Below are 15,220 nucleotides of genomic sequence, written 5' to 3'. Positions count from 1 at the left end.
CGACGTCTAGCAACCACTAATCTACTTTCTGTCTCTGTGAATTTGCCTCTGACATACATGTGACCTACTGTGTCTGGCGTCTTTCACTTAGCATGCTTTCAAAGTTCATCCTTGTCGTAGTATGTATCAGTACTTCATTTTTATAGCTGAATAATATTCTATCGTATGGATATACCACATTTTGTTTACACATTCATCAGCTGATGGACTTTTGGGTTGTTTCTACTTTTTTGGCTACTGTGAGTGATGCTGCTATGAACATTCATGGATGAGTTTTTGTGTGAAAATGCTTTCAATTCTTTTGGGTACATACGTAGGAGTGGAAATGCTGGGTCACATGGTAACTGTCTATTTTACCTTTTGAGGAACTGTCAAACTGTTTGTTCCAAAGCAGCTGCCCCATTTACAATCCCACCAACAGTGTATAAGGTTTCCAATTTTTCAACACATTGTCAACACTTGTGATTGTCTTTGTTTTTGACTTTAGACATCCTAGTGGGTATAAAGTAATATCTTATGGCTTTAATTTGCATTCCTCTAATGGTTAATGATGTTGAGCATCTTTCTCTGTGCTTATTTGTACTTTTTCTTCGGAAAAATACGTATTCAAATCTTTTGACCATTTCTTAACTGGGTTGTCTATTGATGAGCTATAAGAGTTCTTCATATATTCTGGATACAAATCCCTCATCAGATACATGATCTCCAAATGTTTTCTCCCATTTTGTGGGTTTTTACTTTCTCGACAGTGTCCTTTGAAGCACAAAACATTTTAATTTTGATGAGTCGAATTTATCTTTTTCTTTTATTGTTTTTTGGTGTTATATTTAAGAAATCATTGACTAATTCAAGATCACAAACATTTACTATGTGTTTTTTCTAAGAGTCATATAGTTTTAGCTCTCCGATCCATTTTTTGCTAATTTTTGCACTTCATTGTTTTGCATGTGGGTATCTAGCTGTTTCCAGTTCCATGTGTTGAAAACACTATTCTTTCCCTATTAAACAGTCTTTGCATCTTTGTAGAATGGGATTTTTCTTATAATTGTAACTGGTTATGTTTTTCTATAATAACATGTCTTATAATTCATGGCATCTTAGATTCAATAAAGTATGGAACACTTAACTCCTGAAATAAAAGCCTATATAAATGTGAATTTCCATTTTTTGGAAATAAAAACTTGATTTCCCTCAACAATATTAAGAATCCTTGAATATCAGCATCATGAGAAAAAGAGCTGTCATAAATACATCTATTTTCTTATGATTCGTTTAAGGCTTGAAGGCTTACACACAATACTTACGTTGTTAAAAGTGAATGAAGATTGTCACAAAAGTAGCAATATGTCTATGATGATCACGAAGAACATCTATTAACTCTACAAGCCAGGTTAAATTCTCCAGTTACATTTGACAGTGATGTAATGTTACAAGAAGTAGTAACATAAACACCAATGGAATTTCTTTAACAAAACAATTAAGGAGATTTTCAGAATCCAGACTTAAATTTGTACTGTGCAGAATATAAAACAGTAATAGAGTCAACTGTTTGGGATGAACTAGGAAGTTGGAGAAATGCAAAAATCAAGTCTACTTTTCTATCGACACCCTACTGAATGTCCCGATGAACACAGCACAACCACAGTCTGAAGACAAAGACTCACAAATATACTGAGATCTGTTTAATAGTTTTTGAAGATTCTTCCTGTAAAATGGCTTGTATTTCCACAGGTACAATAGTGAAGAAATAAACTTTTCAATTTGACATGAAATATAAAAAGAACAGTCTTACAAATATATCCATAAAATTTAACTGCTCATAACACCATACATGGTAAATAGGACCACCCGCTTTACTGCTAGACTATTTAACACAGAGAAGCAATCTGTCATCTCGGTTAGAAAGAAAACAACTTCCCTTTTCAGTTTACTTTTGTTTGTTTAGAAACAGTGAAGCAGAACTGGAAAAGTAGTGTCTGTCCCCATCTTCCTCTAGGGATCCTTCACGAGGGTGAAAACCAACTTGAGAGGAAGTCAGTCAGTTTTAGTAAAAAGAAACACTGAACCTTTCTCTTGTTTGACTGCTTCAATAATGCTTACATTCTTTGAACAGATCCTGGACTGTCTCACTGGCTTTTGCCCGGGTCACAAACGGTGACGGGGCCGTGCTCCGTGCCCAGCACTGAATGAGGAACTTCCCTCTCGCAGCCCAGGAAGGCTGAGAAACGATGGGGAGAGAAGATCAACAGCCACGGGAATGGAGCTGGATCTGCCTGAAAATCAAGGTTCTGGGGTTTGTCCACCAGAAATTCCACTGTTATCAGGCAGGACTGCGTGAGGATAACTAGTTTTTAGCCGGCTTTAACAATGGTGTGATCATACATCCTTTCACGTGAATCCAAAGAACAGAATGGCTTTAAAACACAAAAGAAGTTGATCAAAATCATAGAACGGCAGGTAACAGTTCTGTAACCTATGTTACACTTAAATTAAGGAGAAACCGTGCTCCTTTTAAACTCTCAAAAGTGCCCAAATAACAATACTGAGCTCCCAAATAACAGGAGTTTGAGTTTATGTAAGCAAAAATAAAGCAATGAAGCTTTATGCAGAGAGTTCTCCTCAACTTTCCTAATACAGAATATGTAATAACTTAAAATAATTTCCCTATTGATACTGGAAATAAATTCTACTACAATCACGTGTATGCCAGTTTCTGGCATATTTCTGCATCCGGATTCATTAGTCTCCTTAATGGAGCCCATCACTTTTCCAATGGCTTTCTCCTTTCTTTAAACCCTAACCCTGAAATTCTATAACCAGCTATATTATGTGGCTTCCCTGAGGCACAAAGGTACCAAACTCTATAATTAACTATCGAGGAATGATAAATATGCTCTCTATTTATATTAAAAGACTTTAATTGTTTTGGGCCACAGTTGGGGGAAAAAAAAAAACCAGAAAGCCTAATACTTAGTCTGGAGTGTGAACTGCAGCCCTTTTTGCAAAAGGCGGAACCAAGTAAGGGAAATGTTAAGAGTTGGAGCACGCATGACCCGGCAGCACTATCATTAATAACAAAATAATTCCAGACTAGGAAAATATTCAGACTTGTATCCCATCTACTCTGAATCATTTTTTTTCTGTAGTAAACTGACATAAACAACTGAAAAAGTAATATCTATGGGAATACATCACTGGGGCCTTACTGCTGGAAACCTGTTCACAAAAGGCCTTTGGTGAGGCCTAGATCAGGGCGTGGTGGGCATTCTCATGTGCACACACCAGGGGGAGCGGGCCGCCCCCGTAACTGGATGGCAAGCAAGACATAAACACAGAAGGCGACCTTTAGAAGTGACCTTTTCTGAACTTATTACTCTATTTTGGTGAGCTAGAGTTCTTGGTTCTCACAAACTAAATTACTCTCAACTCTTAAAAAAAAAAAATCTCATTAGCCAAAATTATAAGGGGATCTTACTACAGGTGGCCAAGGTAAGCACGGTTTCCTTTTTGCAAACTGGCCACCTCTCTGCGGCTCCCGAGGCAGTGTGGGAGGGCCCTCGCCTGGGAGTCAAAGGACAAGATGTGGCTCTGACAGAGGGCGGTTCACTCTTACCCCTTCCAAGAGCTTGGAATTTATTACCCAAATTCCAACTTCCACCAAGCTATCTGAGCTTACTAAAAATCAGAAATTTTTCCAGGTTGGAAGATAGCTTTATTTTGGGGCATATGTTGCATGCGGAATTACTAGATTTATGGATAGTTGTTGAAGTGGAAAATTATAGCAGAACATAAAATTTTTTTGATGGGTAAAATCCAGCCTTTCTGGATGCAAGACTATTTACAAGGTGCTTTTAGGGTATCAAGGCTCCTCAAACCACCTTAAATAGCCATATAGCAAGAAAAGGGACCATGCACCTCCTTTCTCATTCTGTGGGGCCCAAAGAATCCCAACTGAAAAGACTCCCTCTATCAGTGAAGGCTGGTCACTGGAGACGCTGGCTAAATCACAAGGCGTTCAATATGTCACTCTAGGCAATTCCACTTTTCTCTTTCACTTTCTGTCTGCAGGCAGAATAAGCTATACAGAGTAGAGTAAGCTACTGATAAGAGGACTGCTGGTGGATTTTCACATCACTTAAAAATTACCAAAACGAAAACGCCTCATCCTAAACAACACTCTCCATTGAAAAGTAAAGCTATTTTAAAACTACGAGGCTGAACTTTTTATCTATTAAGTCAAATTAAGCAGCAGTAATCAAGAGTAATACATCTTACCACTTTAAGAAAAAGGACATTCAAAATGGGTTGGAACAACTGCAAAAAGGCAAAATATTTGCCAGTAGGCAAAACATGGATACACCAATTCAAGTATGGATACAGTATATTAAAATCATATAAATTATATATCTTTACAAAGGTTAAAAAAACGTAGCACAAACCTGCAATGGTCAGTTTAAGAGAATGTTAGTTTAAATAAACATGTGCTGCACGTGGCAGGGATCTACGTCCTCTCAGCCAGCTCTGGCAGCCTCCCGTCCTAAAGGATCTTGACGCTCTGGGAGCAGTGACACTGCTGGTACCAAGCAGAGAACGAGCATCCAAGAACCATTATTCAACATGAAATGAGACTAACAGAGAAGGATGGTGAAGCTCATATGAAATTCTGATTTAATTATTCCTCAGTAAACACTCATTTACTCTCTCGAAATCAGGAATTTCAAATTATCTCTGCAGATGTACCACTTGGCATTGTGTACATCTAAGGATCACATTAAAATTTAGTTTGATTTGCAAACATTTTCGAAACTTAACAGGGCTCCGTAAGCTGCGAGGGAAGGTGACAGATGGTGGAAAGGGAGTAACAAAAACGACTGTAACATTGTGATATGTTACTTTTAGGCTCACAGAATTTTGGCTTTCTTAAGGAAGAAAAAAAAAACTTAAGGAACCCCAACAAGTGGTTTTAAAAAGTAAAATCTTATTTTTAATCACTCAAATCTTAAACAATTCAGTAAGCAAATAAACTTGATATTATGTACCTAGGCCATGTTTGCTGCTGCAACAATCACCCTCAGTGAATTTTTAAAAGCTGCTATCTTTTAATCAACCACACAGTTCTGGCTATGCAAGGTGAGCATCAGGGACAGACCATAGCACACAGAAATAACAAAGGCAGACTAAAAAGCTATGGAAAATTCTCTGTTTGAAATGCCAAGGTATTTAATGAATATGTGTATAAAGCACCGAAGCTAAAAAAAAGAAAACATGACAACACAAGAATATTATCTCCCCAAAAAGAAAAAATCAAAAATAAGCCCAGATTTCAAAACCACCACCTGTACCTAAGGTCTCCATCCACCAACAACACGTTGTGGAGCCGCCCTCGGAACTGGTCAGATTCCAGCCTGGCTCAAGCACCTCCAGACACTGCACGTCTTCCTGCCGACACCCACACCACCACACCACGCAGCACGGAAGCTGCGCATTAAGAGCCAACAAGTGTTGAATAAATTTCATCTACGTTTGTAAAATATGATTTCAAGTCCTGTCCAAGTCTACAAAGGAAAACACTTGTTTAAAACCCAAGGTTAAAATAAGAGCATGGCATCTTAAATCCGATTATTATAAAGACAGTATGGTTTAATCAAGCAGACTGCAATGACAATGCTGCTGTTTTGTGCATGCAACACACCACTGGCATCTGTCAAATTCCTGGCATGTTTCATCATGTGTCCCCTCTTTTTTCCCAGCCTCAGGTTCCCTTCCCCTTAATAAACAGCATTATAAAAAGGTAAAATCTAGAGTTAGTGGCAAAATTTTCACAGTAACTTGTTAATAAAGTCAGAAATGGCTGTCAAGGGCATCAGTCAACTGGACCTTGGAAAATTAATTTGATGCAGTTCTGTTCCCCAACCAGCTGCGTGGCACAGAAAGGGCAGGCAGCGTGAAAGGCGTGAGTTCCATGAGGCAGCGGAATCTGAGACCAGTATTTTGCAGACTTCTCTGAGCACACGTGTCCACAAGGGGTGAAAGCGTGAGTTGGTGGTCCTGCGTCTACATAAAACCCAGCCTCGCAGCCGAGCCAGAGAGGGACGTAGGGGCCCACAGTCCTGCACATGGGACACTCCCTCTCGTTGGCCTCCGTGTCGCTCCGGTGGCCCCAGTTGTGGTACCCGTGCACGTGGCCGCAGCTGAGGTATGCCCAGGGCTGCTTCTCCTCCACCACGTCCTTCCTGTTGATGCTGGGGAAGGCCAGGGTGTTGAGCCCCACGGGGCACTGCGGCCGCGCGGCGTTGATCTCCTGCCGCAGCGCTTCTATGTGTTTCTGAGTTGGAGCGTGAAAGAGGCCATCTGCCGTTCTCCAGAGAAGAGTGGCCCCACACAGGTCGATGAGGGAGCCGTCCTGCAGGACATTGGTTTCACTTTCCACCTACGACAAGTTTGACAGACATCCCTTTTAACAGCAAAATTCATCAAATCACTCTAACATTCTTTCCTCTCAGAACAAACAAAAATCATCTTTGCAGAAAACACAGGGTGGCGGTTTATTTACTAAAAACAGGACTTGGGGGAACATCCTCCCTGAGCCTCGGTTTCCTCATTTGAACATGGGATATAACACATACACACAGGCCATGTGCACAAGCCCTAATGAACAACATACTGAGGTTTACAGGGTCAATTGATGGAGTGGTTATTCTAACGAACACAATCTCCTTGCACGTTTGTTTCCTCCTAAGTCAATAACACAATTACTCTTTGATCTCACACGGGACAGGAGAGGCGTACCAGTCCATCCAGTGAAGGTTCATACTCTTTCTGACCAGAGCCCGTCCAGCAGACCCTGTAGGGCCCTGCAGTAATTACTACAGTGGTCCAAACAACTCCTGGGGACCCTGACTGTCAGGCAATCTACCTTTTACCCTGCATTCCTAAGGTCTAGGCATAGCGCTCACTCTGAGCCTTCAGATTAAGGATGGCTGTGCTATGACCAAGTACTGACAGACCCATCAACAGCTGATGAGAAGCAGCTGGACATGGTCAGTAGGGATCTGACCGCTGCCTCCATGTGCAGCATGTGCTTTGAGCCCCAGGGGCACAAAGACCAATGAAACCTCCTCCCCACCCGAGGAGCCTCGTTCTTCAGAGTGGGAGGCAGACACGCTAGAAGCAGCAGCCAGCGACAGTCATCAAGTGCTGTGCGAGGCCACGTCACCCCCGCAGCCAGGAGCACGGACTCTGGAGCTGACTGCTGGGTTTGAATCTTGGCTCTGTCACGTACTAGCTCTGTGACCTTGCGCAGTTACCTAAGCTCCCTGTGCCTCAGGGTCCCCATCCATAAAACGCAGACAAGCAGATCGTGAGGGTTAAATAAGTTAATACAAAGAAAGTTCTTAGAACAACGGCTGGCAGGCAGTAAGAACTATGGAAGCGTTTGTTACTGTTACTCTGGTGATAAGAGAAGGTCAGAAACGGTTTTCAAAAGGGTTTTTCTTAAACAGAGATTTGAAAAAGATGCTGTCAGGAGTCAGTGAATGGGAGATAAGGCACAGCACAAAGAGCCATGAAAAGGCCAAACGGCATGTGCACTGAGGGAACAAGGTGTGTGACAAGGAGATGTGAACACAGCTGGATGGAGCGCAGGGCGTGCTGGGGCGGATGCCACACCCAGATGGGAGAGGGCAGCTGGCCTCGTGTGCCCCAAGGGAGTCAATGGGGACTTCCAGGCAACTATGAAAGACCAGATCTGCCTTTCCAAAGGTCACTTCCAGAAGAGAGGAGAATGGACTGGACGGGTACAAGACTACAGGTGGGGAGACAGTGGGAGTTCCCTCTCCAGGCAAAGAGGGCAGGAGCACCTGCACAAAGGGAATGTCAGCGCCACAGAGGAGGCATGGGTATTAACCGTTGAGGAATGAGACGCAACAGCCCTTAGCGCCAGCTTTGGGAAGGAAGACCTTTACACACCTGCCTTACTGTCCAGACACAATGGAGCTGTCCCCAGACGGGGAATCTAGGAGAGACGCAGACTTTGGGGAAAACATGGTAAGTTTGGTTTGGGTGTGACTAGTCTGAGGGTCAGCCTGCAGTGGGGATGCATGAGGGCCATGTGGGACTGCAGCGCGGGAGACAGGTGGCTTGCGGAAGGCCACTGGATTTATCAGCACCTGGGTGAAGCGAATGATACTGCCCTGCCAGGCTCCTTCAAGGACAAAGCCAGGGCATCCCACCAAGGCTGGGCAGAGGAAAAGAACCACATAAAGGGGAGAGACGTACAGGAAGAATAGAAGTTTTGTCATTCTCTGACCCAAAGGCACTGCTGGCTGTTCACCGCCCTCAGGACGAAGCCCAAACTCCTTCACAAGCTCAAGTGTCATTCGCCGGGCACCCGTTGAGTCCCGCGGTGCAGCTCCTGCCTTTTCTAGGGTGACCGAGGCTGCCCTGCACCGAGGGGCTCGCGGCCGAGTCTGAGGTGCACTCAGGCGGACGCCCACGGGCATGCGTAAGAGCCCCCTCACCCGAATTCTCCATCACAGCCCAGCCTGCCCCAAGGCCGCCCCTCGGCCTGGCCAACTTCCACTCGCCACCTAGGTCTCACTGGATGTCACTTTGCCCTGAAGTTCTCCTCTGATGAAAAAGGCAGCCCCTCTCTCACAAGAAAGTACCAAATATTAGTAGCTGGAAAAAGTTCAAGACCCAACTAAATGATAAACCTTAATACTGAACAGGCAGAACCCGGCGGCCAAGGCTCCCCGCCGCTCGCGCCCCCGTCTCCTCCCCTCTCCCTGGCATCTGGAGGCTCCCTGCCCGTTGACCGCAGGGCAAGCTCAGAGGAGCTCGCGCACAGCACGTGACCGTGTCTAAGACAATAATTCTGACGTGGCAAGAAACTGGGGTTTGGTAGTGGCCTCGCTGTCAACACCCCTTCTTTCTTCTTGCACGGAAGTTCTTGGTAAACAACAAGATCTCATCACAAATTCTGAGTCTATGGTCTTTTATTTTTTACATGTTCTTGACCCCCATGTCTAAGATAGGTGTTCCTCCAAGGGACTCCTGTACCTTCTGGTACTTTCTCTATGACTGTGCTCATCACACAATATCCTAATGGTTTGCTGCCTCCGTCTCTGACCTTCTCCAGATGACAGTTTGAGGGCAGAACGCTGGGCATCTGTTCACTGCTGGAGCCCCAGCTCCCAGCCCCCAGCCCCGGCTTAGTCATAAGAACTAACCAACTATGGTCAGTTACTGTGGACAGCACGGCTCCAATCCTTACTTAGTTCCCACAACAATCCTACAAAACATGCACTAGCATTATTCCAATATAACAGATGTGAAGCCAGGCACGGAGAGGGCAAGTCATTGATTCAAAACACAGAGCTACTAAGTAGTGGAACCAGGCCTTGGGCCTCTGGCCTGACTTTAGAACCATTAATATCCAGTGCTGCTCAAACAGCAGCCCGGTTCCCTTCTCACCTGCTATTCTTGTGTGCTCCCTTTATCTGTGTAGTGTTTCTCCAGAGTACAGTGTGTGGGAGGCAGCCCCGTGAAGATACAGTTGTGCAGAGGCAAGGCTTTGGATTATATTTTTTAAACTCTACCGAAAAGAAAAAGGCAAGGAGAAGGTACCAGGAATGGACAGTGTTGTGTAAGTAGGAGACAGCTGAAACAGAATGGCCCCTACATGTCACACAGCTGAGCTCAGTGCAGAGAATTAAAACCCCCAACCACCACTTATACACAGGTGACTTCACCATCCTGATCTGTGAGCGGGAACACTGTCAACACTGACTCACAGGGCTGCTCCAGTGTCGCCCGAGAGCAAAGTACCGTAAAGCGCTTGCCAGAGCCCGCACGCAGTAACACTAGGGCTACTTTTATAATTTGACCTAAAATTAAGTAAGCAAATCAACTTAACTGAACGTACTTAATTTTACACAAAGCCACGATAGTTTAATAAAATACCTCAAATATAATTTGATAAAATACTCAAGAGTCTACTAGAGCAATATCATAAGTGTTACTATATGTTGTCATCAACTAGGTCAATGAGTAGGACACAAAGTCCATTCACCTATTTATTTACTCAGGGGGTTAAGCTGATGAAAAGATGTTTCTCCCACATTTACTTAATTGTGTTGATCAAGTACAAAGTGTTTCCTCATTTGCTGTAATGACGAGAAACCACAGTGATTTGTTGTTAAAAACACATTAGTATATTGATCCACGTTAAATGCTGAGTATGGTATTAATACAAGACCTCACACTGAGAACAGTGGCATCTACCCCTGTCATAAGAAACAAAGATTCTGGACTTCTGGAAGATCACTTTCTTCTCCATATTTTTATATTAAACTGCAAATGAAGTCTTCTGCCAGAGACTGTTCCCCAAATCTAATCTCCAGATACACACAATTTCTATCAAATGCTACTAGCAACATGCACAGGACCAGAGAGTCATACATGGAAACAGAAACGCAGACAATCAGTAGGTTTTCATCTTGGACAGAGACAGACTATTCTTCAGGTTAACAAGAGGGCATGCAGGGAGGGTCAGTCCCTTGTTCTCCACAGCATCATCTCCCACAAGCCCAAGATCAGACTGATAGAAACCTGGGGACCGTCATTATTGGGCAGGTCAGTCATACAATATCAAACAGTACAGCACAGCTTGTTGGCGATCTAAGGGGCGCTGACAGGGATAACTTCAAATTAGTCTAGATTTAATACAACCCATTGATACAAGCTATTTTTGGAATTGCTTCTTTTCAGGAGCACTGCAATTTTCTCTGGCATACACAGCTGCCTGAGCTTGTCACTACACAGTCACCAGAGGGGGGAGAAAATCATCCCATGGGTTGCCCTCCTGCACAAACGAGCCCTTGGTGGCTTCCAGCCTATGCTTTATCATTATCCAGGGAGGCAAAGGCCCTGGTGTGAACCATCCCGGGTGAGAGCCAGGTGTGACTCCCACAAGAGGGTACTGAGTGGCAGACAGGAGTCCAGACTCTCAATCCGGGGACCTGAGTTCCAATCCCATCTGCTGCCACCTTCTAACTCTGCGACACTGGGCAATATTTGCCTTCTCTACGCCTCCCCTTCCTCATCCATAAAGAGGGGACCATTCCACATCCCTGACAGGCTGCTGTGCAGATTAAATGAGCTGACATCTCTGAAATGTCAATGCACGGCCTGCAGCCACCGACCATTTACTGGTTTCTTACTGTTGCTGTTATAATGATTAATAACCAGTTCGGCCAACCTGGTCAGTTTTGTATAGAATTATCCAATGATCAAAAATGAAAAGTTATTTGGAAAAACTGCTTTCACATTTTCTTCCCTATTTAAAATCTCTTGAAAAGTGTTTAAACAAAGTTTATAGAAATTGCTTGGCCTTTCTTAGAAGATGCTTCTCATTTTTACTCAGCCATGATGCTCCAAAACTGGGCTTTATCGTAAAACGCAGAAGCCGTACCTACAGCTGGATAATGGTGTAAAATAGAAATAAAAATAAGTCCCTAAAAACAAACATCCAATAAAGAACAGCTAACCAGGTTAGTAAAACAGTCTCCCATCTTCCTCCATCTTAGAAACCTCTGCCTATCATCTTTCTCTCTGCAAGATGCTAGATCACAGCCTCTCTTCCCTATATTTTTTCTGCGGGGTTTCGAAGGAAACATTTGTCCTCTCTTGTTCTAGCTTCTGTCTAACAACAATTAATTAAAAGTACTGGAGAGGAAAGTTTACTAAGAACCTTTTGGCACTGGGCCACACAGCTATGGCAGGATCAGAAACCCAAAGCTTCCCATTTAAGGTATTAAAATTATTCTCCACAGAAGAGAGGGTTAAAAAACCAGCTGCTTTGGGGCTTTTGAGATAAGTAGTAATATTTATAGGAAAATATTAACATGCCAAATCAATGCACTATGTGAATTATTTCAAATAAAAAGCTGCAAATATAATTTTGGTGAATTATATAGGGAATTATGTATTAATTTCTTACTACGAACTCAGGGGAAACAAAGCTAACTTAATTATCTTTTAGTTCCAGGAAGTCTAGTAAATAATTCTGCAATTCATGATTTTCACTAATTAGTCTTGGATCACTCAGGATTTTTCCAAATTAGTAAAGTTTTATACTGAAAATAAGTTTATTCTTCTTAAAGTGAACTTAAGCAGAATTTTGTAGAGAAGTATATAATAAATTATGTATGCTCTTAAGGTAGTAAAGGAGCAAAAGACCATTTTCTTCCACTCTAGGAAGAGTCTGACCATTAAAGGACACGAGGCCACGTCCCGCTTACTTTCAGGGGCGGGTGGAATTCCCACTCTTCTGGGTCAGGGTACATAGCGCCGTACCTGTGGAAGGTTCTGAATTTCAGGGCAGGAGAAGGACAGTCCTGGAGTTAGGGTTTTGTAGTTTGGTACATTTTCCAGAGTGAAGCCCACTCACCAGCTTTCCCCTTTGCTGGGCCGACCTGGTTTCTCGCAAGGTGTACACGTCTCCGCAAACGGAGATCTCGCGCCAGACCCCGGGCTGGGACTCCTCGGTGAAGCCCCCTCGCGGATGCATCACCAGCACACCGTTGGTAGTGAGCCCATCCATGTGGCCGTCGGGGTTTTTCCATTTTGCTGCTTTTTCCTGGAGAGGATACCACAGAACGGAAAAAGCATGCTCAGATTACGTTCAAAATGAACGGATTCTAGGATCTCTTCAAAGTATTGACGAGGGGCAGAGGAGAGGAAAGTGATGAATTTTCATTTTCTGTTTCAAGCTAATAATCAGAAGGATAAAATATGCAATTAGTCCAACACTGTGAAAGAAATGCTAAAATGGATGAATGACTGATCACTGGATACACGATATCTATCTCGGGAGCTTAAATGCCCGGGGGCCTCTCCCTCAGGGAGTCTTTTCAACCCTCCCCCCACAACTCCAGGAATCTGGCATGTATTCTTCAGTTCTGTTTGTGCAGTGCTGTCATCCGACTATCTAAAAATGCTTTATATGAACTCATTACAGGGAAGCATACAAACAGGAAAAAAACAAGAATTTTTATTAAACACACAAAATTTCCAAAAACGTTCAGCCAACAAGCTGTGGCCCCTCTTTTTTCATACAAATCAGTGTTTCTGTCCTCAAAAGCGGAAGCTCGCCGCAGGACAGACATTCTTGCACCCCTGCGCCACAGTGATTTCTCTCTTCTTTCTTGGGGACAGAGCCAGATGTTTTCATGTGACTCAGGGGTAAATCCTGGTTTACACTCAGACCCTCGGCCAGTGACTGGTTAGTGGGGGCACATGACTGAGCGCTGGCCAAGGAGACAGGGTTGAGTCTTCTGGGCGGCGTTCTGGACTGCAGAGAGCAAGGCAGAATGGGGCCTGGCTGCCTCCTTTAGCCAGCAGCTGCGCGCCACGGGGACACGGGGCCATGCAGGAGCCGTCTCTGACCCACGGGAAGACCTCGCCGGGGATGCTGACATGCAGAGGCAGAGGGCAAGACAGAGGGAACCTGGTTCCCTGGATGTCACAGAACCCCTGAATCAACCATGGCTGCAGCTGGCCCTCCTTGGTGCTTCTTATACCATGAGAGAATACATTTTTATTATTTTTTAGGACACTTTGAGTGTTTTTTTCCTGCAAAAATATCATGACTCAAAAAGCAACTATATTAAAACCGAATATTCACTAAAACTTTTGGGTTTCATTTACCTGGAAACCCTACAAAGGCAGAGCCTTTTACTCTGTTCTGTTCTCTGTGATATGCCATCTGTAACACCCAACACCAAATACAGCGAACACCCAATAAAAATGTCTTGAATGAACGAATGAATAAGTAACATCTTCCTTTGAACCCTAATTTATCTAGATTTGACCATTCATTTTTTCCTCTGAAATAAAGCCCCTTAAATTTACCATAAATACATTATGTACAATGTGAATATAAATACTTCAAAAAAGTAATTACTGTACATATTATAATCAATGTAGCAAATATAACAAATAACGACTTTTTAGATTTTTGATAACAGCTTTTCCAACTGGCCATCTGAAAAGTCAAATCTCAAAATCTAACTAGAGGCATTGTGTGAAGCAAATTTTTTGGCCACAATTAAACATGACATATGAGAACAATGGATGTTTTTCTTGAAACAATGTTCTTATTAATAGTACTTACTCCAAGAAATATGTTTTTGGAGGAGTCGAATCCGGCTGCAAATATGCGCGCTGTGTAGGGCTCGCTCCTGTCACAGACAATCCTGCAGGCAAACCTGGAGATGGTGCTCTGCGTGACCTGCGCCTCGTCGTTGTTCTGACTGCCCGAGATCGTGTCCGTCACCACGAAGTCAATAGGGCTTTCTGTTGATCTGCCCACCTAAATAAGCCAAATACACTCATGAGTCACTTGAAAAACACCATGCCACCATATTCTGTTCACTCAGGATTTCTTCAACGTTTATTATCTCTGCTCTGAAGGTCAGAATTTAACGAAAAAATGTTCAGTTCTGCCCCTTTTCTAACTCAGGGAGATATCACAGTAACCAACCATCAGATTTTAAATGCTCAGAGAAAAGCTCAGTTTTCTACACTCGAGGAAAACAGATCTTACCCCCCAAACAGACTTCATCTCTTGGACCACGTACAAAGATTACTTTCACAGCAAATCTTTTTCTTTTTTTTGGTAGTTCCAGGTGGAAAAAAGCAAGATTTTAAAGGAAGCCAACAGACAAAGGAGCTCTCGCCCCCACTCCTGCCAGCTCCAGGGACAGTCTCCCCGAGTAGCGACTCCACCAGGGGTTCAGAGCGCAGAGGAGAGGAGCCCCGGCCGACGGGGCGTCCCCCAGCGCACAGCAGAGGGCTGCGGGGCCGCGGCAAAGGGTGCGACGCAGTCAACGAAAGGTTCAACTGTGGATTTTAAAAAACTCTCTTGGAAAACTTTAAAAAGTTGCCAAGCCTATTATATTGGCTTACTTTTTTTGGTAAGTTTAAATGCTGCCAGAAAGAATATATTTCATTAGGAAGATCTTAGAGTTCTAACAAAGCTTTTCATATTCAATAAATGCAAATAAGACAAGGACTGTTCTGTCCTGTGAACTGGGAGGAGTGAAGTATTTGTTTACAAATAAGGAGCTCCTCAAGACAGAACAGTAAAACGTTTATGTAGTGATGTTTTATGAATCTCTAACTAGAAAACAATGATAAACATTATATATGCCAAAGA

General features: G+C 43.3%; 1 protein-coding gene across 1 annotated transcript in view; it reads right to left on the bottom strand.

The window, feature by feature from the left end:
* Positions 1–1,667: 1,667 nt before the first annotated feature.
* Positions 1,668–15,220, bottom strand: part of PELI2 (pellino E3 ubiquitin protein ligase family member 2) — a 180,414-nt gene continuing 166,861 nt past the window's right edge. Inside the window, exons 4-6 of the mRNA XM_023627785.2 lie at positions 14,177–14,374; positions 12,452–12,640; positions 1,668–6,430 (exon numbers count right to left, since the gene is read on the bottom strand). Coding sequence (XP_023483553.1) covers positions 5,864–6,430; positions 12,452–12,640; positions 14,177–14,374 — 954 coding nt within the window. The 3' untranslated portion in view covers positions 1,668–5,863. The remainder of the gene's footprint in view (positions 6,431–12,451; positions 12,641–14,176; positions 14,375–15,220) is intronic.

Source organism: Equus caballus, chromosome 24 (assembly GCF_041296265.1).
Source record: "Equus caballus isolate H_3958 breed thoroughbred chromosome 24, TB-T2T, whole genome shotgun sequence".
In the NCBI taxonomy this organism is placed as follows: Eukaryota; Metazoa; Chordata; class Mammalia; order Perissodactyla; family Equidae; genus Equus; species Equus caballus.
Note: the sequence above shows the minus strand (reverse complement) of the source record. Positions and strands in the feature narration are given on the sequence as shown.